The sequence below is a fragment of the Felis catus genome, chromosome C1, assembly GCF_018350175.1.
Source record: "Felis catus isolate Fca126 chromosome C1, F.catus_Fca126_mat1.0, whole genome shotgun sequence".
NCBI lineage: Eukaryota > Metazoa > Chordata > Mammalia > Carnivora > Felidae > Felis > Felis catus.
The window spans coordinates 41,835,229-41,862,739 of NC_058375.1; the positions used below are offsets into that span (position 1 = coordinate 41,835,229).

A 27,511-nucleotide genomic window follows, 5' to 3' on the forward strand; every position below is an offset into this window, starting at 1 on the left:
TTTCCTTTCAAAGTTTTATTAAAGTTTAATGGAACAATTAATATCTTTTAATTTTTTTGTTAACCTCAGTACAAAAATACAGTTGACGACTTGACAAAAATGGCTCCACATAGGGCTTGAAGGTTTCTGTTTCTGTAACAGTAACAGGGAAAAGCATGCTTCCAGCTGGGGCTGAGTCCAAGCACACAGCCATTCTTGCACACACATGCGTGCAAACAGGGAAGCCCAAGCAGTAGAAGAGGATGGAAGTTTCTGGGATTCAGGAAGAAGCCCAAGATTATTCCCAGGAGAAAATGAGAAGAAACAGGCTGGTCTCCTTGGTGGGGTAAAATTACTGATTTACATTTAGGTTTGTTGTTTTAAATGATAAACTATTTCTGAAGTTTTACTATTGTAGAAAAGATGCTACTTGTCTCCTTTCACCGCCAAGGTGAATAAAGCTGGAGGAAATGGAAAAAGATTCAAATACTGAAGTGTGAGGAATAAACCTCCAAATGGCTCAAGTTTTGTGTCAAAAGTGTCATCCTTTACATTCAATGACAAATAGACATCTTTAAGAGGGTGCGAGAAAAGGAAGTCTGCCACACTCTGCTGGATCCAAAGCACGGAGACCAGTTTCTGTTAGAAGTCTTCCACAGTGACAGCGCTCCTTCCCATGTAGGCAGGAGCAAGGTTTCCTGGTTGGTTTAATTGTTCTGAGTGATTTCTCAATGTTCCCTCCCCTGCTGCTTTCCTTCCAGAACACTAACTTTGATGAAAGAAGGGATATATTCATGTTACAACTCATCTTCAAGATGTTTCTCTCTGAAGGCATCACCAGTCAACCTTTCCTGAGCTTCCTTCATCCCCTGAACAACTGTGAAATAAAGGTGGGGGTGGGGGGAGTATGAAGTAGGTTTTTAATATCCGACATTTGACAACTAACACAGATTTTTGTTATAGGAGAAATATGACAGGAGCACAGGATCTGGACTCGAGATCTAGTTCTGGATTTTAGGCCTGGAAAGTCATTTACCTCTTTGAATCTGTTTATAGCTTATCTATAAAATGAGCTAACACTACTTACTTCACACAGGATTATTATAAAAATTAAATAAATAATAAGAGCTTTATAATTTATGAAATACTACAAAAATATTACTAGTTACTATGGCTTACCATCCAGGATTAGGACTGAATCCCTGTCATAGACTACAGATGTTCACTTGACATTAAAGGAGTAGAAAACACCTTCCTGCCATCCCCATCACATCGTTTTGATGAATGCTGCATTTATTTCATGTGCTGTGGAAGTTACAGGCATGTGTGTGCATGTGCTAGAAGGGGGAGTGGTCTTCAATGAAGTAGGTAGTCATTTCTAGTATCACCTATACATAGAAGAAGGCAGGTTCTCAAAGAAAGAGTAGACTGGAAGGAGGGCCCTACATAGATGAGACATGAAATTTCATGTTTATCTCAGGACATCTCTCTTGTAGATTTAACTTCAAGGAGAGCAGGTGTTTTGGTACAGGCTCTCTAATACAGTGACAGGCCAGGAGCTAGATTGAGCCAGAGTCTGTAAATCTCAGAAAGCAAGCCTGTAACCTCATAAGAGCCAGGTAGAATAGTTGGTTACATCCCTTTTGCTTTCCCTAAGCCTTTAGTAAAGCCAAGTTTGAATGTTCCAGTTTCATGTCAGCTGAGCCATGGGGGACTCAGGCAAAGGTTCTATGTCCACATTTGGACTAATGTGTTAAAAGATGATGGCAGTGTGGAGATGGCAATGGTAAGTTCGATGAAATTCTAAAGGGAATGTGAATCTCAAGGTTCAAGAATTGGGGACCTAAAATCTAGCTGCCCTTCCCATAAGGGAAATTTCCAGCTTTTAGTGATCTGCATTTGGGTAAGGAAGATGACATTCTCCTTACCCATGGGAAGGAGATAACTTCTCCAGATCTTGTTCCTCTCCCTATTCTAAGAAATAAGAGTTCCAAGGACTCAAAACAAAGTGATCAACAACAACAGCAACAGCATGGCAATGCTGAACACATGGCAACTTAGCAAACAACCCCCTCTTATAGATGACACAGGGGAACTTTGGAAGGAAAACAGGCAGTACGTAGCATGAATTCCATCTCTGCCTCTAGAATGATTGTGCTCAAGGATTAGAGAACAAGAAGGCATGACTGACATGATTTCAGCCTTCCTTCACCTGTTTGTGCTGATGCTGTTCTCTTTGCCTGGAACATGCTTTTTGCATTCTTCTGCTGGCTAGGTCTCACTCTTCAAGATTCAATCCAGTCACTGGGTCCTCCACCAAGCCTACGTACTCCATGCTGGGCTACACCTCCCACCCCTTGCTTCCATACCTTGAAATGTCCTCATATCTGTCCATAGAGACAAATTCTTATCTTTCTAGGTCCAATTAGAGATTACGATCTATGAAACCTCTTAGACTTGATCAGCTAACAGCATTCCCCCTCCTCTGACTTCTTACAGGAAGAGTGCCATTAGTGCCATGGGAAAAAACTTAAGTTCTGGACTGAAATCCTGGCTGTGACTTAATTGTGAGACCACAGGCAAGTGACTATCTCTGTAAGCCTCAATTCTTATTTCCTGTGTTTCAGTTAGCTCCAAACTAGATTTAAGCAGCTAGGGATAGGGCTCAGTCTCATCTTTCTCCTATATTCTATACAGATCCTAGCCAAAAGCTGGTCATGCAGGAGACGCTGAGCTAACATGCTGAATCGAGTCTCCTACCATAGAGCTAGTTAAATTTAGCAGCAATTCTCCTCCTCTCTCTCAACATAACATACCTTGTTCAGCACTGACGTAGAAATACTTGTAGCTGGGGTTTCCATTCTCATTGATGATTTCAGGATGCACCTTGCCACTGGGATCTATTATAGACATAATGCCACAAGGATTGCAGTAATTATAACGGAGAGGTGTTTCAAATGCTATAGAGTATATTAGGCCTTCTAGGAAACAACACTTGCCCATCTTTGCAGCCCATTATCTCACCACTCTACCCCTTGTGTTTTATGTTGTAATCACAATGAATTCCTTGCAGCTCCCTGAAGTCAAGTCCCCCATGCCTTGGCATATGCTGTTCTCTTTTCCTGGCATGTTTCTTTTCTGCTTGATGATGGGGGGATTCTGCATTTCTATTGTCTCCCCCACAGAATCCAGCAAAGATTAGATGGTCATTAAATTTAGTATCTTTTAGGGGCACCTGGGTGGCGCAGTCGGTTAAGCGTCCGACTTCAGCCAGGTCACGATCTCACAGTCCATGAGTTCAAGCCCCGCGTCGGGCTCTGGGCTGATGGCTCGGAGCCTGGAGCCTGCTTCGGATTCTGTGTCTCCCTCTCTCTCTGCCCCTCCCCCATTCATGCTCTGTCTCTCTCTGTCCCAAAAATAAATAAACGTTGAAAAAAAAAAATTAAAAAAAAAAATCTTTAAAAAAAAAAAATTTAGTATCTTTTATAAGTTGTTTGTGGAAAGACATTTGTTAAGTTATAGTATTCCACTGCCTCAGTTGCACTATGAAGTCAAGGGTAGGAACTATGGCTTCTCTCTGTCCCTGTAGTGCCTAGCACAGGGCTTGACATGTGGCTGATACCCGAATGAATGAATGGATGCTCAGTACTCTGTCATTGCTCACAAAAACAGTTAGTTAATAAAAAAAAATGTTCCTTCCAATTTGAAGTTCTAGCATTTAGAACTCCCCTACTCTCTTGAAACTGGTGTTTGTTTGTTTTTGTTTTTAGCCATCCTACTACAATTTCACTAGATGGAGTAAGTGCCTTGACTCCTTTACCTCTCCTTCCACATCACAGATCCCCAGATTAAGGTCTTTCACCTTACCCAGAAAAAGGATTCGTGGAATATAACCCCCATCAGGGCTGAAATCTTCATCCTTGGGCTCTTCTTCATCCTATTAAGTATAAATCTTAAGTCAGATCATGCATGTCCTTTCTTTCTTTAAAACCTTTCAGTGGCTTCCCCTTTCACTCAGGGTAAAACCCCAAGTCCTTGCACTGGCCTAAGAGGCCCTACATAATCTGCCACCTGGGCACTTCTCTAACTTTATGTCCTTCTACCCCTTGTTCAGTCTTTTTCAACCATGCTAACCTCCTTGTTGTCAAGGCATTAAGCCAGGCATGCACCTCACTCAGGCCTTTGTACTTACTCTTACCCTCTGCCAGGACATGCTTTCTCCATTATCCACAAGGCTCACTCCTTTTGTTTCAAATCTTTGCCCAAATGTCACCTTCTTTTCTATTTAAAATTGCGAAGTATCCCCTCCATCCCTCATTTTAAGCCATAGCATTTACCACCATCTGACATATTTTGTTTCACCTGTCCCACCATATTCAATTCCCCATATATAATTTCAATGAGGGCATAAAGGATACCTAATGAAGAAACAGGAACGTTGTACATACAAGCCCAGCACAGACAAGGTGCTCAAATGAATCACATTTTGCAGAGATCTGTGTCCTGCATGTGTTACTATACCTTTAGTTCAGCAATACAAAGATGTAAAACATGTCATAATTATAGACCAAGACTGAAGGACCTTACAATGTGGTCTTCTTAGCTAATCTCTCCTCCCCTTCCTCCCACAAGTGGAGGCTGGATGGCCTTTTACACCTGACACAAGCTTTACTATTAGAAGTGAAGAGGAAAACACATACATACAGGATGCCTGCTCTGCTAAATATGATTTTACACCATTAATGATGTTAATTCTAAAACAGCAAAGACTTAAAATCATAGCAGAAAGGAGAAATCCCCAAAGTCTTACCTCAAGATTCACCATAACGAAATTATGGGAAAGTTCTGAAATTTCTGTAGATTCTGCAAATTTGGGCTTTAAAGCTACGAGGGAAAAAAAGAGTTTGAAATATAAGAAAACATCATTTTCATACCCAAACCCTAATTTGCAGAGTTGATTCAAATAACTGAACTCTTTTTTGTTTTAAACTCCTAAGAACCAGAAATCAGGACACCTGAATTCTGGCTGTGTTTCTGCTACTTACTCACACAGGTAGGTCACCTGGAGTGAATGACTATTTCTCTGAAACTTTTACTTCATTTATAAAATATAGATAATGGCATATAAATGAAAAAATTATTCCTATTTACTTTTTATAGCCACATGTCAGTAACTTCTATTGAAATAACAGAAAACACAGTAACATTACTGTGTGCGTGTGTGTGTGTATATATCATATATATATATATATAGATATAGATATATAGATATAGATATAGATATAACACTATTCGCACTAATTTTCTACTCCTTTTCCAACTAGGATTCTGCTGAGTGTAGCATACCAAAAAAAGGAAAAACCTGACCGGGAAGTGGCAAGATGGCAAAGTAGAAAGAATAGGTGCCACAAATAACATTGGGTTCTAAATTTCATTCCCACCTCCTCCAGAAAGACTTCCCTAACCACTTCTCATGTTTCCCTAACCACTTCTCATGTTTCTGTACACTTCAGCTTCCTGTATTTACTGTCTATACAACTACTATAGCACTAATACTATACTCTCCCTAACCATATCTCAATTGCTTTACTCTCCAACCCCTTGCAAAGGTAACTGCAAACTTCTTGAGGGCAGGGAATCTATGTCATATATATTTCTTTGGTATTCCTTAGAGCAATCAGTACTGCTGGGAAAAGTCTGTGCCAATGTTTTTTATTTATTTTTTTAAAATGTTTATTTCTGACAGAGAGAGAGAGAGAGACAGACACACAGCATGAGCAAGGGAAGGGCAGAGAGAGAGGGAGACACAGAATCCGAAGCAGGCTCCAGATCTGAGCTGTCAGTACAGAGCCTGATGTGGGGCTCAAACTCACGAACCGTGAAATCATGACCTGAGTGAAGTCAGACACTTAACTGAGCCACCCAGGTACCCCTGTGCTAATTTTAACTAAATGTTAATATTTAAGAACACATTTGAGGTTTGATTATTTGTACTTACCTTTGCAAGCTCCACACCAGGACTTATGGATGATCACCATTAGGGGCAAGCCACTTGAAAAGAAAACAAAGGAATTAAAATCTAGTAATTCCATTTCTTTAAGTCTAGCCTAATAAAATGACCATATATAAAGACAAAGATTAATGTATAAAGACGTTCAGGTAGTAAGTACGATTTGGATTAAGAAAATTTTTAGGCAACATAAATATTCAATAATAGATTATAATAAAATTATTGGTAAGTTCTGACATTCCTATAAATTCTGCAAATTTGGGCTTTAAAGCTAGGGAGAAAAGACTGTAGAAGAAACATCAAATTACAGTATTTCTAAATGTTATGGTTATATAATCATTGAAAATGTTAAAATTTTTCATTGGTACATCAAATTAAACAGAATGGGGCGCCTGGCTGGCTCAGTCAGTAGATCATGTGACTCCTGATCTCAGGATCATGAATTTAAACCCGTTGGGTGAAGAGCTTACTTTAAAAAAAACAAAAAAACAAAAAACTAGAATATAAAATTATCATCTACAGTTTGGATTTAATTGTACAACTATGTACAGAGGAAAGACCCTAAAATGAAATGAAATATACCAAAACATAATAGTTATCCCTAGATAATGGGATTGTGGATTTTACTATACTTTTTCTATATTTTCCATTTTTTCTACAATTAAATATAATCTTTATAATCAGGGAGGAAAAAACTTTTTCTTTTTTAAAATGATGAGCAACATCATCCACCTGAACCAGTCTTGGCCAAATGAAGTCCTTAAGCTCTCAAGGCTTAAATGCCAACTTGTAGGAAAGTCCTATGTAAGCAGCCATGGCTTTCTGAATCATACAACCCCTGTAACACCACACTACACAATACAATCATTGCATTTACTATATTTACTCTATTACTTACCCATCTCCCTGCAATAGACTCGGGAGTTCCCTAAAGCAAAGAACTCAGCTCTCCCTACATGCCTTACATGTGGCACATAGAATATTATTGATATTATTGAATATATTGATAAATGCATAGCATTTACTATGTACTAGACACTATTCTAAATACACATAATTAATTGTCAAATGAATTATTCAATACCTCATTAGAGGCCTACTACAAATCCGGGGTGGATTTGTACCTCTAATAGTCGTAAAAACCGAATAAGCAGGAAAAACTTATGTGAGAAGTGGGATCTAAGTAACCATAATAATAATAATAATAATAATAATAATAATAACCAAAATATGCTACCCATTTATTATACATTGTGCTATGTGCTTTACAGGCATTATCTCATTTAAATCCTCACAACAATCCTAATGTATATACTACTAACGTTCTCATAATAGAAATAAGAAAACTGAGACTCCCAAGAGATTAAATATTTGGCCACATAAAATCTAGGTTCTGTCATTTATGACCTAATTCATTAAGTCTGACTCTAAAACCAATGTTCTTTCTGACCATTACTGTCTACTTCAATTTAGAATCGCAATCCACAACCAATAACTAACTTTGAATCTGAGAACAGAGGTTGGAAAAGGCATTAGAAGTTGCCTAGTCCAAACCTTCCTTTCACACAGGAATTCTAATATATATCATCTAATATAGCATATGTAACTATAATACATCCACTATATCAAATATAACAAAAGGTGGTCCAGACTGCCTAATGAGCAAGAAACCCACCACCAAGGTAGCCCAACCTTTCAATAGCTCCATGCACTTACAGAGCAGTTTGGAATGCCTTGCTCCCTCCTCCCTCTTTAGTAAACTCTTATTTATCCTTCTAGAGCAGAGATCAGCAAATCTCTGCAGACCTGATCCAGGCCACTGCCTGCTTCTGTAGAGCTGTAAGATACAAGCTATTTTTTTTTCATTTTTAAATGGTTGAAAACAAATCTAAAAATAGTCCCCCTTGTGATATGTGAAAATTAAATACAATACACATTTTGGTGTAGTTTTATTCAAGCACACTTATACTGAGGTGCCTGGCTGGCTCAGCTGTAATAGTATGCAACTCACGGTCTCAGGGTCATGAGTTGGAGCCCCGCTTGGGTGCAGAAATCACTTAAATAAACACAAACACACACACATACGTACTCATATTCAGTTGTATACTTATTGTATATGGTTGCTTTTGTGCTAAAATGTGCTACAGCTAATAAGTTACAACAGAGACCCTATGGCCCACAAGGCTAAAACATTTACTATTTGATGCTTTGCTGACACATGTTCTACAGTAACAGCTCAAATATTAACCCCTCTACAAGCCTTCCCAAAACTACCTTCTCTCAACAGCTAATTAGTCCTTTCCTCTTCTGGGGTCCCAAACCATTCTGTCATTATCCTGTAAACACCGACATTTTTACACCATAATCATGTTTACTTGTATTTCTCACCAAACTATTAATTTCTCAAGGGCAAAGACATATCTAATTCATCTTTGAAAATCACAAGTGCTGATTTTTATTTAATAAAATCAGTGAAAGAATGAAAAAGCTTAAAGTGATATTTGCCTTGAAATAAAGAATGAAGCACAACACTTATGGAAGTTGTCATCATCACTCTAGGTTAGACCAAATATCCAGTCTCTCATCAAGCACTGTCAAAGTACTATTTTGGTCAAAGGCATAACAGTGATACATGTGTCTCTAAATGTTACATTAAGTAAATTACATGAAGAACATTAAGTTACATGAAGCAAAAGAGATTCCAGCAGACTTTCTTCTAAAAGATTTTATTAGATGTAAACTCTAATAGTTATGTCTTTTGCTTCCACTAGAACCAAAGCTTCCCAAGGACAGAAACCAGTGGCTTTATCAGTGACCCCTGGCCCCAGGACAGACTAGCAAAAAGTAGACACAGTACTTTAAAAACTGGTATGAAAGAAAGGCCAGTGCAGATGCAGAACTGTCTCATCTTCAGTTTCCACTCACAATTGTTTAAAAAAAAATTCATCCATCCAGTCTGCTCTCCTACAATTCAGATGGGGGAAATCCTGGGTGTGTGACACCACAGGTAGAACCCAATCTAAACAAATCCTGTGCACCTCAGCTCTGTCCTGGAGAAAATTGCCAAGATCCTCCAAACCAGTTCTCCATTTTCTCTAGTCTCAATTTATGCTGTAACTCAAGGCCTGTCACAACAGAGGCACTCAGAGGAAAATGTGAGTAAAATCAGTCACAACAGCTGTAGTACGACACATCAACATGCTCTGTAGACCTTCAGATTACTTTATCAAGAAACACAGAGAGCAGTGGCGGTTAGACAAGGAGCCAGGGCTTTCCCCCCACACCTCCTCTGTTTAGTGCAGGCTCTGGCTCAGATACTGCAGAAACATGTTGGCCAGCTGAGGCAGGTTCTCATTGTTGGGATGCATTTTGGTGTAGGAAATAAACTGGCGACGGAGGCGACTCAGTTCTGCCATGGTCAAAGGCCGGGTAAACTGCAGGTGCTCCGTGGTGCCAGGAAGCTTAAGCAAGTCTCCAGGGACCGCGCGCTTCTGAGCTTCCATCAGTCCTGCCAACACCTGGCTGGTGACCTGATCCAACTGGTGCAGAAAGCTGCCGGAGGCAAGGGGCTGGGACTGTGTAGACTGATGGGGTGGGGGAGCCTGGTTCTCAAACAAGGCAGCCCGTATCTCTGCCAGGGGTAATGGCTCCTCTAAGCCCACCAAGGTGAACAGGGGCCGGTCCCAGCGGTTCCGAGAGTCGGGAGCCTCAAAGCGCAGCGTTAGTGCCTCCATAAGTTCAGGAGAGTAAAAGGTACTGACCATACGCTTTTCACATGTATCAAATTCTGAAGTCACAGGAGCTGGAAGATCTAGCACCCCGGTTTCCTCCGGCTCCAGTTCCTTAGGTACAACTGCTTGGGTTCTCCCGCTTGCTACAGAGTCCACTGCCTGTGGTTCCCTGAGGACAGGGGTGCCCACCGCCAGAGGTCTCCCTCTTTCCTCAGTGCGCGGCCTCCAACTCACACTGAGGTTCAGGCCTCGGTGGTCCACCGCATCAGCCACCCGAGGTCCCCCGCTCAGATCGCCCGGCCGTACGCAATATACCAGACAGAGCGGAGTGCGCGCCGCCCGCGCCAGGCAGTAGAGCTCGTAGCGGAAGCCCTTGATGTAGTTAAGCGAGTCGAGGATGACTACATCGTGGCGACTGAGGCGCCGCTCCACTGCGGCTCGCAAGGCCCCGCGCAACGCCTTCTCACGGGCCGAATCGCCATACACCGTCGCGTCCTCCGTACCCAGCACCAACGCGTCATCCACTACGTACACCGCGCGGCCCTCGGCCGCTAACGCCCCACGGAGCTCCTCCGCCCGCCGGCTCTTGCCGCTGTATGGCAGCCCGCAAAACACTACGAGCGGCATCCTTACGGGACGCGGCCATGTGCAACCGGGTAGCGTCACTTCCGGGTTGCTGAACTCTTCGGCGCAAACCGGAAGGGCAAAGTGCACTTCCTGTCCCTCTCTACTCTTTTTTTTTTATTTTTTTTTTATTTTTTTAAATTTTTTTTTAACGTTTATTTATTTTTGAGACGGAGAGAGACACAGCATGAACGGGGGAGGGGCAGAGAGAGAGGGAGACACAGAATCGGAAACAGGCTCCAGGCTCCGAGCCATCAGCCCAGAGCCCGACGCGGGGCTCGAACTCACAGACCGCGAGATCGTGACCTGGCTGAAGTCGGATGCTTAACCGACTGCGCCACCCAGGCGCCCCATGTCCCTCTCTACTCTTAAAGGACTTATTGTTGCTGTGGAAACATGAGATCTACCCCAACTAAACGCAGGATCTGCTCTCAGAAAAAAGATGGAAATAAGAATGACATCAGTTATTTATGTCAAACAAGCCTCAAGAGAATGGGATCTGCCAAAGACTGCCCAACCGTTTATAATAGGGCCCTAATGAGCATTAAACATTGCAAAGCAGTCAGCACCATATTTATCATACAAAGACCATTCACAAACGCTAGTTCCCCTTCTTTCCTTACACCCAGTGATTCTCAGTAACTGTTTACTCAATAACCATTTCAATCATTCAACTTCTTCATGATTGGGAATTCAGATGAACATAAAACAGTTTCCCCATAGAAGTCTGAATGGGAAAAATAAAGCACCTTACATGGATAGAATACGTCGTTGGAATATAAAAGTATAAAAGAGAAAAAACAACATACCCCCCAAAGTCACTTAAGACTTCATCTAGGAACAGTCATTTGATTTAGAACTTGAAAAACTGGGGCGCCTGGGTGGCTCAGTCTGTAAAGCTGGGGACTTCAGCTCAGCTCACCATCTCCCAGTCTGAGTTCCAGCCCAGGGTGGGGCTCTGTGCTGACACGTCAGAGCCTGGAGCCTGCTTCGGATTCTCCCTGTCTCTGCCTCTCCCCTGCTCACGTTCTGTTTCTGTTTCTCTCTTTCTCTCTCTCTCTCTCTCTCTCTCTCTCTGTCAACAATAAATAAACATTTAAAAAATTAAAAAAAGAAAAAAAGAACTTGAGAAACTAACATAAATTTTTCTCCTGGGTAAGGTTGCTTGATAATATACAGGATGCCTAGTTCAATTTGAATTTCAGATAAGCAACATGTTTTTAGTATGTCTCAAATATTGAATGGGCCATATTTAAAATTACTTACAATTTACCCGAAATTCAAATTGAACTGGGCATTCTTATTTTTATTTGCTAAATCTGGCAACCCTATTCTACAGAATGTGTAAGACTCAAAGTCATTAAGCTGTAGGGTCTGTTCTAGCAAAAGCAAGCACTATACAGTTGACCCTTGAAAAACAGGGGTTTGGATTGCACAGGTACACTTATAATGCAGATTTTTTACAGTACAGTCTATAAATGTATTTTCTCTTCCTTATAACTTTCTTAATATTTTCTTTTCTCTAGCTTACTTTGTTGTAAGAATACAATATGCAATACATATAACATACAAAATATGTTAGTGGACTGTTTATGTTATCAGTGAGGCTTCCAGTCAACAGTAGATTATTAGTAGTTAAGTTTTTGGGGAGTCAAAAGTTATATGCAGATTTTGACTAAGCAGGTGGTCAGCATCCCTAAGCCCCCATCCCAGCATTGTTTAGGGTCAATTATAATTTTGTAGGTGCAGAAGTGTGAGAGTTTCTGTGCAAGTGTGTGTGTGTATAAAGTAGATGCACAGGGGTGCCTGGGTGGCTTAGTTGGTTAAGTGTCCAACTCTTAATTTCGGCTCAGATCATTATCTCACAGTTCATGAGTTTGAGCCCCATGTCATGCTTTGCACTGACAGCACGGAACCTGCTTGGTATTCTCTCTCTCCCTTTCTCTCCAACCCTCCCCTGCTCATGCTTGCTCTTTCTCTCTCTCTCTCTCAAAATAAACATTAAAACATTTTTTTAATAAAGTAGATGCACATATTTTGGGTCTTTGTATCTCTCCAGTACAGTACAATAGAGAACATTCAAGTATTGGCTTTATCACTTACTAGCTGTGTAATCAATTGACAAATTATTTAATCATTCTGTGTCTCAATTCCTCTCCCATACAATAACAACAGTTCTTATTTCACAGGCTGAACCAACCTCATAGGTTATTAAGATTAAATAAATTAATGTATGTAAAGCACTTAGATCAGTGTTTAGCCTTCTCTCCCCTGCTCTGCCTTTTCTTCTCCTTTGCATCAGTTATTTGCATCAGTGCATAGACTAAACCTAACTGAAACTTGAGACTATTCAACTTGAGACTATAAGGCAGTGTGGTTTACTGGTGGAGTGCAGGCTCTAATGCCATAGTGCCTGGGTCTGAATCTTGGCTCCACCGCTTACTAGCTATGTGATCTTGAGGAAGTTACTTAACTGCTCTGTGCCTTAGTTTTCTCATCTCTAAAATGAAGGTAACAGCATTAGCCACCTCAAAAGAATTCTTGTGAGAATTAAATGAGTTAATTCACATAATTCAGTGTCTGGTGCATACTAAGCACTTATTAAATGTTAACTAGTAGTGCTTTTTTTTTTATATTTGGTTATTTTTTGAGAGAGAGAGAGAGAGAGCGAGCGAGCAGGGGAGGGGCAGAAAGAGGGAGAAATCCCAAGCAGGCTCCGCAATGTCAGCACAGAGCCTGATGTGGGGCTCAATCCCAGGAACTGTGAGATCATGACCTGAGGTGAAACCAAGAGTCCGATGCTCAACCAACTATGCCACCCAGGCACCTCAACTAGTATTGTTGTTGTTGTTATCATCAGGCAACTCCCCAGTTTTGGCTCTGTTTTGGCATAATCCTTCACCTGAAATTAATGTTAAGCTGATGGCTGGAAAGTGTTTTACCACCATAAATAACCTGCTGAATGTATTTTATTTTTACAGCAACCTCTAGGTCCAATGTGGGATTGTACTTGTGACACCAAGATCAAGAGTTGCATGCTCTATCTGATGAGCCAGCCAGGCGCCCCTTCCACCATAAATAACCTAAAACCATATCTTGTACCTTGCAGCTGCTTCCTTCTTCCCATCTTCTAGTGTCCTCCAATGAATGTGATCTCCAAAACCTGGAAGGAAAGAGCCTTATAAACATTCACCCGTGAATAAAGGCAAAGACCCAAAAAAAGAAATGTAGCATGTTCACAAGGTAGCCATAAAAAAGTTTTCCTCTGTCAAGAACATGGTGTTCAAGTCTCAGCTCTACCACTTTCTAGGTGTATGGGACCATGAATGGTCCCATACCTCAAGCCTCAGTTTACTTTCATATATATAAAACAGAGAAAACATGACCTAATTCATAATTTTTAAGAACAGCAAATAATGGTTGTGAAATTCTTTAACATTGAGTATGCAAATAACACTATAAGCATGAATGAGAACTTTCCACAGAGTAAACACAAAATAGGTCATAACAAATCATTACTGGCTGGAGACAATACAGGAACATAGATTTAGGGTCAGAAATACAAGGGTATGGGATGCCTGGGTGGCTCAGGTCATGATCTCATGGTTTGTGGGTTCGAGTCCTGCCTCGGGCTCTGTGCTGGAGCCTTCTTTGGACTCTGTATCTCCCTCTCTCTCTGCCCCTCCCCTACTCATGCTCTCTCTCTCTCTCTCTCTCTCTCTCTCTCTCAAAAATAAACAAACGTTAAAAAAAATACAAGGATATGTGACTCCACTTCCTATTAAATGTGTGAGTTTTGTAAATGTAGTGAACTCTCCAAGTCCCAATTTATTCATCTTTAAAATCAAGATAATAATACCTACCTCCAAGTGTTGGTGTAAAGATTAAATGAGATAATGTATCCAAAGCTACTCTTATTATCCCCCTAACTTCCACCAAAATCATACCTCTGTTATGTCAAAACCTTTCAGAGGCTCTCCAATTACCTAAAAAGAAAGGTCAAACTCTGATAGCAGGGCTTACAAAGCCTTTCAAAATATGGCACCTGCCCATCTCCCCAGGCTCACTTTCCACACTTTTTCTAAAATCCTCTACACAAAACTATTTTCATTTCCTTAAACTTGGCATGTACTGTCTCCCCTCCAGCCTTCATAATTACTGCCTCCTCTGCCTTTCCTTCCATCCTCACTTCCAATTTATTCTTCAAATACAAACCCAGAGGGCATCATTACATCTGATAAATCTTCCCTGACTCCCAGAGCAGCCTATTCTTGCTCCATCACAGCATTTCCCAGGCTGAACTATAAATGTTTATGTGCCTGTCTCCTTCACACTAAAGGGAACTACCTTAGGGCTGAGATCATATCTGTCTTATTCCCTCCTGTTTCTCCAGCATTGAGCATTATACATGGCCATAGTAAGTGCTCCATAAAATATTTTTTGAGTAAATGAATCTTATTTAGGCCATATCATGTAAATGACTTAGTTTTATTACTTGAAAAATGTTGAGTGATCACAGTAATACTGTCATTCATTGGCCCCTCTATATGTGCTCATGTTAACTACATGTTATCTCATCTAAATTTGGCCTTGGGGCGCCTGGGTGGCTCAGTGGGTTAAGCATCCGACTTTGCCTCAGGTCATGATCTCAGTTTGTGGGTTCGAGCCCTACATTGGGCTCTGTGCTGACAGCTCAGAGCCTGGAGCCTGCTTCGGATTCTGTGTCTTCCTCTCTCTCTGCCCCTCCCCCACTCATGCTCTGTTTCTACCTCAAAAATAAATACATAAAAAAATTTTTTTTTAATTTGGCCTTAACAATAACCCTATCTATATTTCCCTAAACTTCTGTTTTCTCATCAGTAAAATAGGTAAAATAATAGCTGTATCTCATAAGATTGCTACTGGATATTATATAAGAAATAAGAATATATAGTACCTTAGCACACTGCTTAGCATTTATAAATGATCAGTAAATAGCAGCTTTTGTTATGCTTTTCATTTGAGACTTCTGAGGCTCCGGGAAGTTACATAACCTGTACCAGGTCACATAGCTGGTAAATGGCCAAGCTGGGATTTAAACTTCAATTCTATGACTTTTCAGTTATGATACTTCAGTTATGAATTTCCCAGAAGAAATTCAAATTTCCATCAGTGTTACCACAGGGAAATAAACAGCTCATCTAGATTAGTGCACAGAGGCAGTATCCCAACTAATCATCATCATTTTTCATTTCCAGCAGTGTGGGTTGCTAGTCAAGAGAAATATGTCACTTGCCTAGGGCCCAAAGTCTAATCCTGAAGAGTTAATGATTAAGTGAGAGTGAAACTGGGAGAACTGGAAGGTGCCTAATGTGACTGATCACCATCATTCTACCTGTCAATACCTAAACTCAGTGAACTTAATCCTGCCTTGGCGGGATTGCCCAAGTAGACAGTTTGGGGCGGTATCCACCTACAAAATAATAAAATCCCAGATAAAACAGACTTTCAAAATGTACTCACTGGGCTAAAGTAAGCTAAAACCAGATAGTGAGCAACAAATAAAAGGGAAAGCTGACCTGAAAGCAAATGTCTATTACGATAGAGCAAAATGGAGATAAATCTGAGATTCCATATTTAAACAATTAAAAAAAAGACTGAAATGATAATACCCCTAGTTTTCCAGATAAGTCAAATTTCAAACCTTTCTAGAGGAAAGTACTCCCCACTTTAGGCCTCCAGAATAGCCAAAGATGAACAGTTCACAATCATAGATTCCCCCAAACACATAAGAAAACAGGCCACCACAAGTAGGAATCAGCAGAGGCAACAAATAGATTTAAACCCCCTACGGACTTCAGATATTAGAATTATCAGCCATAGGACACAAAGATAACTATGTGTGAACATTTAAAGAAATAACACATGGAGGGTGCCTGGGTGGCTCAGTTGGTTAAACGCCCGAGTTGATTTTGGCTCAGGTCATGACCTTATGGTTTGTGCACTGTCAGTGGAGAGCCTGCTTGGGATTCTCTCTTTCCCTCTCTCTCTGCTCCTCCCCCACTCGCTCACTCTTTCTCTCTCAAAATAAACATTTTTTTAAATTAAAAAAACATAAAGAAGTAACACATGGGATCACAAAAATGCATGCAACACATGAAATAAATAGGCAAATCTATAAAGGCACCTGGACTTCTAGAAATTAAATATATAGGGGCAGCTGGGTGGCTCAGTTGGTAGAACATTTGATCCTTGGTGTCGGGGTTGTGAGTTCAAGCCCTACCTTGGGCATAGAGCCTACTTAAAAAAAATAATGGTTGAAATATAATATCAATGGATATTCAGTGATAAAAAGAAATGAGCTAGTAAGCCACAAAAAGACATGGAGGAACCTTAAATGCATATTGCTAAGTGAATGACGCCAATCTGAAAATGCTACATAATATATGATTCCAACTACATAACATTCTGGAAGAGGCAAAACTATGGAGATTATAAAAAGATCAGTGGTTGCCAGGGGTTCACGGGGGACGGAGGGATGAGTAGGTGGAACATAGAATTTTTATAGCAGTGAAACTATTCTGTACGATTCTGTAATGGCAGATATATGTTGTTATGAGTTAAATTGTGTCTACCCCACCAAATTGGTATGTTGAAGTCCTAAACCACAATACCTGAGAATAGGACTGTATTTGGACAGAGTCTTTAAAGAGGTTAATTAAATTAAAATGAGGTCACTAGTATAGGTCCTAATCCATTATAACTGGTGTCCTTCTAAAAAGAGATTAGGACAGACACATATAAAAAAAAGGAAGACCATGTGAAGACACAGAAAGACAGCCATCTATAAGAAGAAACCAATCCTGCCAACCACTTGATGTTGAACTTCTAGCTTCCAGATTTGTAAGAAAATAAATTTTTGTTAATTAATTAATTAATTATTAATTTATTTCTACAAGTCTGTAGAATTTGTTATGGCACCTCTAGCAAATTAACATATATGTCATTATACACTTGTCAAAACCCAGAGACTATATAGCACAAATGTAAACCATGGACTTTAGTCAATAATAATGTATCAATACTGGCTCATCAATCGTAACAAATGAACAACATCAATGCAAGATGTTAATGATAGGGAAAACCCGGGGAGAGGGAAAGTGGAGGGGTGACAGCTGACATGGAACTCTATTTTCCACTCAAGTTTTCTACAGACCTTACACTGCTCAAAAAAATAAATTCTATTAATTAAGAAAAATACAATGAGGGGCACCTGGGTGGCTCAGTTGGTCAAGCATCCGACTTTGGCTCAGGTCATGATCTCGTGATTTGTGAGTTCAAGCCCCGTGTCGGGCTCTGTGCTGACAGCTCAGAGCTTGGAGATATTTTGAAGGGGCACCTGGCTGGCTCAGTCAGAAGAGTGAGTGACTCTTGATCTCAGGATTGTGAGTTTGAGCCCCATGTTGGATGTAGAGATTACTAAAAAAATAAGTAAGTAAACTTTGTATTTTTTAATAAATAAGTGTTAAATGTTTTTTAATTAAAAAATAAAAAAATTCAATGAATAGGTTAAAACAGCAAATTAGAGACAAGTGGAGAGATAAATCAGAAGTTATCCAGAATGCAGCACGGAGAGATAAGGGGATAGAAAATTTGAAGAAGAGGCCAAGAAATATTGAGAAGATTAATAGAGCTAGTATAAAAAGAATTGGAGTTTCAGAATGAAAAGATGAGAGAAAAGGATATATTTGAAAAGACAATATCACTGGGATAGGGCACTGGGTGACTGGGGAACAAAAATGGGAGGAAAAAATACCTTTTGAAATATCAAACCATATGAATGTATTACTACTTAAAATACATTTGCATCTTTCAAAAAGAAAAAGAAAGAAAGAATGGCTGAGAATTTTCAAAAACAGAGAAAACATAAATTTGCAGGTACACAAAGCACAATCTGTAGCAACTGAGACAAATTACAAAATCAAAATACATACACTTACACCATAGTGAAACTGCAGAGCAGCAAAAATATTAAGATCTTTAAAGCATTTCAGAGACAAATGACATATTTCCTACAAAATATCAATAATTAGACTGACAGGAGCAAACTAGAAATCAGAAGAAAGCAGAATACCATCTTCAAAATACTGAAAAGAAAATATCCCTAAATTTAGAATTACATGCCTAGTAAAACTATCTTTCAAGAACGAGGGCAAGACAGACATCTTCTGAAAAACTAAGAAACTTTTCCACCATCACGTATTCACAACTCATTATTATTTCAATGAATAAATATTTACTATGTAGTATTACATAGTGGTTAAGAGCATGAACTCTGGACCTAGACTCCCTAGGTTGGAATCCTAGTTGCAGCTTACTAGCTGTGTGACTTAGGGCAAGTTTCTTACCCTCAGTTTCTTCACCTGTGGATAACCAAGGATTACAACAGTACTTACCTGTTAGGGTTGCTGTGAGGATTGAAAAAATGAATACATTAAAGAACTCTGAACAGTGTCTGGGACTGGAGAATTGCTACAAGTATCCGCTGTTAATATAATATGCAAGGCACTGTTCTAAGTACTTTATGAATATTGATCCTCATAATAACCCTAGAGGTAGGTACTCTTATTAATCCCATTTTACAGATGAGAAAACTGAGGCACAAAGTCTAAATAACTCCCAAGTTTATATCACTAGTGAGTATCAGAGCTGGGATCTGAACCTAGGCAATCAAGGTCCAGACTCCCTGCTTTTAATCACTACACAGTGGTGTCCCTAAAACTAGAGGGAGGTAAGAACAAAGAGGGAACAAAGAGGAGGGAACAGATAATGCAGGGCCTGTTAGGCCACTGTAAAGACTCTAGCTTTTACTAGGCTCTTGGGTTTTGATCAGAGTAGTAACACAATGTGGTTTATGTTTTCACAGGATTGCTTTGGCTTCTATGCTGAAAACAAACTATAGGGGGTGTTATGAGTTGAACTGTATCCCTTAAAAAAAGATATGTTGGAGTCCTAACCCCCAGACTTGTGACCTTATTTGGAAATAGGGTCTTTACAGAGGTAATCAAGTTAAAATGAGGTCGGCGAGGTGGGCCCTAACCCAATGTGACTGGTCTCTATCTAAAAAGGGAAATGTGGACACAGATATGCACACAGGAAGAGCATAGCCATCTACAGATCCATCCCTCACTGTTCAGAAGGAACCAATCCTGCCGATTTGAAACTTCCAGCCTCCAGAACTGTGAGACAATAAATTTCTGTTGTTTAAGCCACTCAGTTTGTGGTACTTTGTTACTGCAGCCCTAGTAAACTAATATAGGGGGGAAAAGGAAAAGCAAATGAGACTAGTAAAGTGGCTATTGCAATAATCCAGGCAAACAATGATGACGGTTTGGACTAGCAGAGATGATAGAGGGTATAAGATACTACCGGATTCTGGATATATTTTGAAGGCAAAGTCAAAAGGATTTTGCTATGCATATGGGGTGAGAGAAGTTGAGGACAACTCTTAAGGTTTTTGGCTTGGGCAACTGGAAAAATGGAGTTGCCATTAACAGAACTGGGGAAGGGAGCAATTAGAGTGAGTTTTGGAAAGAAACATTAAGAGATTTGATTTGGGTATGTTCACTTTGAGATGCTTACTAGACATCTAAGTATAGATGCTGAATAAGCAACTAAATGTCTAAGGCTGAAATTCAAGGGACAGGTATCAGAATGTGGATGTTATTAAAGTCATGAGACTGAATAAGATCACCAAGGGAGTGAGTATAGATGGAGAGGGAGTCTAAGAGCCCTGGAGGACTCCTAGGTCAGGGGAGATAAAGAAGAACAAGACAAGGACAAGAGAAGGAACTGCCAAGTGAGAGTGGCAGAAAACTAGCAGTGCATGGAGTCCTGGAATCCAAGTGTTTCCAAGATGTTTCAAGAAGGAAGGATGATCAACTGACTCCAATGTTCCTGTTAAATCAGAAATGACTTCAGCATTTAGCAACTGGAGAGCAATGCTGACCTTGATAAGATCAGTTTCAATTAGACAAGTGGGATGAAAGCATGATTAGAGCAAGATCAAGATAGCCCAGGGGAAGAATCAGAGGAGTACCTACAACTCTTGCACAGAATTTTCCCATATGGGGGGTAATTGTTAGGGGGAGCAGTGACTTGAGGAAGGGTTTTTATTCAATATGGAGGAAAGTATAGAGATGTTGAAAGCTGATAGAAATGATGTAATAAAGGGAGGACAATTGCTGATACAGGACAAGAAAGATGAGTCAAAAATATCTAGAGGAGGTGAAAGGAGAAAGGAGTTAGTACTCCAATAGAGGGATCAGCTTTTGCTAGGAGCACAGATAGTTTATCCAGCAGACAGGGGAGGAAGAATATATGGACACTGGTGCTAGAAGGTGGGTAGATATAGTGGTAACAATTTTTGAAAGGCCTCTTCCAATTGCTTCTATCTTCTGTTAAAGAGGAAACATGATCACCAGCTGACAGCAAAGATTGTGGAGAAAGTATTGGAGATTTGAAGAGACAAAGGGAAATTAAAATAGTCCCCTAGGAGGGAAGAACCAGAGAAACTAAAAGAATAAGTGAAGGTCACATTTCAGGAAGAAAATGATTCCAGAAGAAAGCCTAGATACAAGGAATAGCGAACAAATAAATTGGGAAACATGTGGATAAATCTAAATATTATCTGTACAAAGAATGTTAGTGCTCAATTGGTAGAGTTAAAAAAACAAAACAAAACACCAAACAACTGCTTATAAGTAAAGAGGAGGTGACTGAAGTTGAAATGTTCTAAGACCCCTTTCCATTGGACAGTTAAGATATTAATATTAGATTTTGTAAGTATGTAGGTAAAATTTCAAAAGTAATCACCAAAAGAAAAGAACTAGACTGTCAACTTCTACACTAATAAAGGAGACAAAACAAAATGAGAATAAGAAAATACTAAATCCCTAAAGTAAACAAGAAGAAAAAACAGTAGCAATGCAAACCAGATGACAGAAATAAGACCAGCTCTGGCAATAATCACCATAAATATAAGTGGACTAAACTTGCCAGTTAAAGTTAAAAAATAGAAATTGTCAGATTTCACTTAAAAAAAAAAAAAAAACCTACCTCTATACCATTTAAAAGAGCACCTAAAACAGACAGACTTGAAAAAGTCTAAAGTAAGTTGATTGAAAAGTATGTGTCGGGCAAATGTCACCCAAAAGAAAGTCAAAGAAGCCAGATTAATATCAGGTAAAATTCAATTTCTCCATAAACTGGGGCTACTAAGAAGCTAGCTGACACAGCTAAAGGTCATAGGAGGTTCTGGCTAAGAATAGAGACCCTGTGGCAGCACCATTCAATAGAACTTCCTGCAATGATGGAAATGCTCTAGATCTGCACTATTTAATATGGTAGCCACTAGCCACAAGTGGCTACTGAATACCTGAAATGTGGCTAATGCAACTGAAAAGATGAATTTTTTATTTTGATTAGTTTAAATTTAAGGGTGACATGTGACTAGTACCACTGTATTGGGACAGCACAAACTTAAGAGATTAGTCCAATCCTTTAATACTAGGAAGGCCTAGAAAAAGGAAAAGGCTACCCAAAACCACAAAATCACAACCAGAATTTAGGTCTCCTGATTCCTAATTAACATGCTTTTCCAGTATCCCAACATGTGCCAACCTGCCTTACTGCATCATCCCTAAGAGTCAGTCTAGAGGTATTATTTGAAACAATTCACTACATGTACAAAATTGCTTTGAAAATTTGTATTAAAAAGTACATTGGAGGGCCTCATGGGTGGCTCAGTTGGTTAAGCATCCAACTTTGGCTCAGGTTATGGTCTCGCGGCTTGGGGGTTCAAGCCCCACATCAGGCTCTCTGCTCTCAGTGCGAGCCTGCTTCGGATCCTCTGTCCCCCACTCTCTCTCTGCCCCTCTCCTGCTCGCACACGCACACTCTCCCTCTCTCAAATATAAATACACTTAAAAAAAAAAAGTACATTGGAGGGGCACCTGGCTGGCTCAGCCGGTAGAGCATGCACCTCTTAATTGTGGGTTCTAAGTTCAAGCCCCAAGTTGGGTATAGAGAGGACTTAAAAATAAAATTGTTAAAAAATAAAAATAAAAAGTATACTGGAATTTTTCATAAGAGTCATAATCACCACCATCATTTTCTGAATGCTTACTTTGTGATGATCACAATAATACAACGATAACAACAATATTAATAATGACTAATACTCACATGGCATTCATTGTATGTCAGGTCCTGTTTTCCATACTGTTATACATATTAACTTATCTTCCCAATAAACTTACAAGGTAGAAACTCTAATTATCCCCATTTTACAGATATGGAAGCTGAAGTCAAACACCTTGCCCAAGGTTGCACTGCCAGTAAATGACAGAACTGGGATTAGAACTTAGGTGGCCAACTTCTAGAGTCTGTATTTTAACCACACACTATACTGCCTTTCCAGCAAAGATTAAATGAACAAACGAATGAAAGAATACAGTCTCACCAAAGGAGAATGAAAACACTGACTTCAGATCTGGAAAACCAGGTCCTTTTGTTTCACTTCAAATATAACTTGAAAGGGTACAGTGTTAACTTTGTTATTAAAATCACCTACTCTCCTGACACCCACCCACACTTATACACCCATGCCAACGTGGAACATTTGAAAACAGTCCAACTTCCTGAAGTGTCACATGCAGAGCCACCTAATTTATGCCGCTATCTGCAAAGTGAGCTGAAGGCTCCCACATCAATAGCCCTTTCCCTAAAACATTAATTTTTAAAGTGGGGTTGGGGAGGACCATTTCTAAACACAGCATTTACAGCAGAATTCCAACCCCTTCATCCTGAAAGTGTTTTCATGAATGTATGTGAAAGACATCAGGAAAGTATTATCCACCCACTCCTGCTGTTGAAACAAAAGGTCAAGTGTCGGAGCTGGCAGCCAAGCCTCTAAAACAAGCAACACTGTACCTGAGAGATAGAATAACACAGTAGCTAAGCAAAGTCCAACTACAGTAGAGCAGAACTGGACTGGAATCCCACTTCCACCCTCTTGGCATTTTCACAAATGCAAAATATGGCTAAGAAAAATATCTATCCCATAGGATTCTTGTGAATGTGCGTAGGACACTGACACTTCATGTGTCAGTGCCGAAATTTTTATTCCAGAGACTTAACAAAGTCATCTATCTCTGTTTCAGGCAGTGACAGCATCTGAACCACCCCCATTGACAACTTTCTTATTTCTCCTGTGAAGTCTTCAAAGGAGTTTCTGCACTCTGAGACAGGAATGGTATACTGGTTAAGAGGACGGGCTCTAGGATTTCTAAACCAGAGAGTCCATATACCAGCTGTGTGACTCCCTTGCCCCATTTTAGATTCTTCATCTGTGAAATGAGGATGATAAGAAAAAATATTATCCATCTCAGAGGGTTATTGTATTAAACTAGTTAATACATGAAAAATGCACAGAACAGTGCCTGGAATATAGTAAATGTACAGAAAATGTTAGTCATTACAATTCTCCCCATAGATGATATATCCCAAATTTTTAGGACACAGAGAACAACAAAATTATCGTTGACCCCTGAACAACATGGATTTGAACTGCATGCACCTACTTATACATGGATTTTTTTACAGTACAGTACTATAAATATATTTCTCTTCCTTGTGATTTTCTTAACATTTCTTTTCTCTAGCTTACTTTATTATATAAAAACAGTATATAATATATAGAACATAATAATATGTGTTAATCAAATATTTATGTTATTGGTAAGGCTACTGATCATCAGTAAAGTTTTGGAGGCGTCAAAAAAGTTATATGCTGATTTTTCGACTGTGGGATGTGCAGGGGTCAGCATCCCTAACCCCTGTGCTGCTCAAGAGTCAACTGTATTTGTTAATACCACTCCAATACCATACTGTTAGAGCTGAAATGACTCTTAGGAATCATTTCTAGTTCAACACTCTCATTCAATTAATAGTGCCCTGGTAAGACCAGAGCTACACGGTCTGACCAGCATTAAAACCCAGGTTTCCTGGGGCACCTGGGTGGCTCAGTCGGTTAAGCGTCTGACTTCAGGTCATGACTCGGGGTTTGTGAGTTCAAGCCCCGTGTGGGGCTCTGTGCTGACAACTCGGAGCCTGGAGCCTGCTTCAGATTCTGTCTCCCTCTCTCTCTGCCCCTCTGCCACTCATGTTGTCTCTCTTTCTCTCTCTCAAAAATAACATTAAAAAAAAATTTTAAAACAACAAAACAAAACAAAAACACCAGGTCTCCTGATTCCTATCCAGTGCTCACACTTCTGTATTTCCTATTTTTAATGAAAATAGTAGGGTCGTTCAGTCTTTTCTCTCTGCAAACCAACAGGCCATCTTCTGGAAAGAGCCAGAGCTCTGAAAACATTTGGGAACAAATCATACTCATCAAAATTTTCAGGAAATACTGCTTCAGGTAGCACATTTTGGGGGAGGTAGCGTAGGTAGGCATAATTTATTTTCCAAGAATCCATACCCAAGAGATACAAAAAACAAAAATTTGAAACATTATTAATTCCTTTCAGGAACAATTAAATATTCTTCCTTGGGAGGGCATAATAATAAATATTAACTAAATCCTTTCTAAGTTTATAACACAATATTACATGCCTTTTTTTTTTTTTTTAATCCTCAGAGCACAGCCCCCCTTCCTCAAGTTGCCTTCTTACATACTGCTACAGTTACTGGTATTTTCCTTGCTCACCATACATATCACAGCTTATGCAATTGCTTGCTTACTTGCTTTGACAGTCCTCAAACTATAAGCAGAAAAAAGACAGGGATCTCAATGATCAGATACACCATTCATTTCTTCTTTCAACAGATATTCCTGAGCATGAATGAGACAGAAATGGTCCTGGCTTACTGGAGCAGACTATACTTGTAGCAATATCTCATTCCACATGCTTTTCTTACAAAGTGTCAACATTCTTTCCATGGAGGTCCTTCCCCTTGAACACGACCTTACAGACTACAATGGAAGTGATGCTATGTGACTTATAAGGCTAGATGATAAAAATGCAATGCATTTCCACCTTGGTCTCTTGGGATGGACCCTCTTAAGAGTCTGGCTGTCATACTGAGGAACCCCACACCTGGTCTATGAAGAAAGACCACATGGAAAAGTAACCAGACATGGAACCAAGGGACACACCTTCCCCATGGTGCCTTGTTTGAAATCCTGACTCACAGAATTATGAGCATAATAAAATGAGTTCCTTACACTATTAAATTTTGGGGTGGTTTATTATGCAGTAATGGCAACTGGAACAACCATTAATAAATATATGGCTTAATATCTACCAAGGAGTAAAGATACTGAACACATGACTCTAAGGTATTGCCTACACCTAACGGTAACTGGAACAGAGTAATTATTTGTTGAGTGTCCAAGGTAGTTATTATTATGCCCATTTTGTAGATGAGGAACTGAGCTTTGAAAGGTGAAGCAACTTGCCCTAAGCCTCTCAGCTGGCCAATAGCAGAATAAATTAAAACTCAGATCTACACCCACACTCATAACACCATACTCTGTCTCCCTTGGTACTTACATTTTTGTGCTAAATATACAGTAATCTGTTTCAAAATGAGATTGTCAGTACTGAAAATATTCTGGCCCAGTAGAATTCACCATGAAGTTTCATCACTGAGATGGAAATCCACATATCACCTTCTTACAGAAGTCTTCTTTGACCTTCCTAGCTCAAGTAATGCCAGCTCCCTCACCCTCCCCAGCCATTCTTTCTACTCCATCACGATTTCATTTTCTTCACAATACTTATCCCTAGCTGAAATTCTCTTGCTTCTTACATTTGTTCTTGTTCACGTGTCTACTCTCTGTATCTCTGACTTGAATATGAACTCTGTGAGCAGGACCCTTATCTGTCCTGTCTATTCCAAGATCCCCAGTGCCTAGTACAGTGCCTGGAATATGGTAGGTGATCAAAAATTAATTATTTACTGAAGGAGTGACCACCCAACCTCATCACCTGCCAATAAATATGCAAATTGGAAGGATAAAGCAAAGTTTAAAACATCAGGACTGCATCAGAATCACTCCATCCAGTAAGGTTGGTACAAAAAAGGGAGAGGAGAATCCATGCTACCACTCTTCTACTTAGAAAAAGCATAAACCCTGAATTCCAAAGGAGATGTAGGTAAGGGGATGGGGTGGGGGTGGAGGTCACACCGATCTCCCATTCATAACCACTGTCCCCTCAACTCCTCAAAAAAAATCAGTTTCTTCAGACACATTGACTGAAGCACACCAAGGACAACTGTTGGTGACCCTCTAACACCAGACCTTCTATCCTTCACCTGGCCTTTCCTTATATACCAGTCCTAGGATGCAGGTGCTGTTCTCCCCAAGGTCCGGAAGAAGCAGTAACCTAACTCTTCAGGGAGAAGGTGAGTAGGGGGATCTTCATAGCCAGGGAAAGGGTCTCTGCATGTGCAGGTCTCCAAAGACCATATTTCTCCCAAAAGGAAAAATGATTGTTCCTGAGGACCTACCAAGTGCTAGGCACCTATGCTGGCTCTTAAACCTGCTTTAGGGTCGTTCCTTACCTCCAACCCAAGAATTTAGGGAGGCCTCAAGCACAACTTCCTCATCTCACCATTTCCCAGACCCGCTACTCCTCATCCCCTAGAAATCCTCAAAATCCAGGAGCGGTTAGAGAGGATAAAAAGAAACCTGGCGTGGCCTAAGAGACAGAACGGGAGGGGGATCGTGTTAGCATAAGAAGAGGATTATACTGGGCTGGGGCCCAGTATGAGTAAAGATTAATATAAGAAGGCAGTCTGACCCTTTCCAAGCCCAATATGTCCATCAGAAGAGGTGATGAGAAGCAGGAAACTGAAGCTCAGCAAACAAGTGGCCCCGAGATGAGACCGAAGCTCCATGGTGGTAGGTGCGCGGAGCCACCGGGCTGAGCAGACGGAGGAGGACCAGAGTCCTAGCAGAAGGTCCGTGCCGTTCCCCAAGTGCGGCTCAGCCCAACCCCTCGCGTTCCCAGATTTTTTTTTTCCTAACCGTGAAGGAAGTGATGTTAGACGGATGTGGGTGGTGCCTCCGGGGTCTGGTTTGAGATGGAGTAAGTTTAAAGGTGCAGATCACGTAGAA

General features: G+C 40.2%; 2 protein-coding genes across 2 annotated transcripts; both read right to left on the bottom strand.

Moving 5' to 3' along the window:
• On the bottom strand, nt 1-27,415 carry TXNDC12 (thioredoxin domain containing 12). Its single transcript, XM_003990099.5, has 7 exons — nt 27,195-27,415; nt 13,447-13,507; nt 5,978-6,030; nt 4,790-4,863; nt 3,847-3,916; nt 2,796-2,879; nt 1-856 (listed from the first exon to the last, which is right to left on the bottom strand). Exons 1-7 carry the CDS (start codon nt 27,289-27,291, stop codon nt 777-779), a joined length of 519 nt encoding a protein of 172 aa, XP_003990148.1. The 5' UTR covers nt 27,292-27,415; the 3' UTR covers nt 1-776.
• KTI12 (KTI12 chromatin associated homolog) lies at nt 5,996-10,458 on the bottom strand. The gene is made up of 2 exons (XM_003990100.6): nt 8,847-10,458; nt 5,996-6,030 (listed from the first exon to the last, which is right to left on the bottom strand). The coding sequence occupies exon 1, from the start codon at nt 10,345-10,347 to the stop codon at nt 9,283-9,285; it is 1,065 nt and encodes a 354-aa protein (XP_003990149.1). The 5' UTR covers nt 10,348-10,458; the 3' UTR covers nt 5,996-6,030; nt 8,847-9,282.
• Nucleotides 27,416-27,511: the final 96 nt, after the last annotated feature.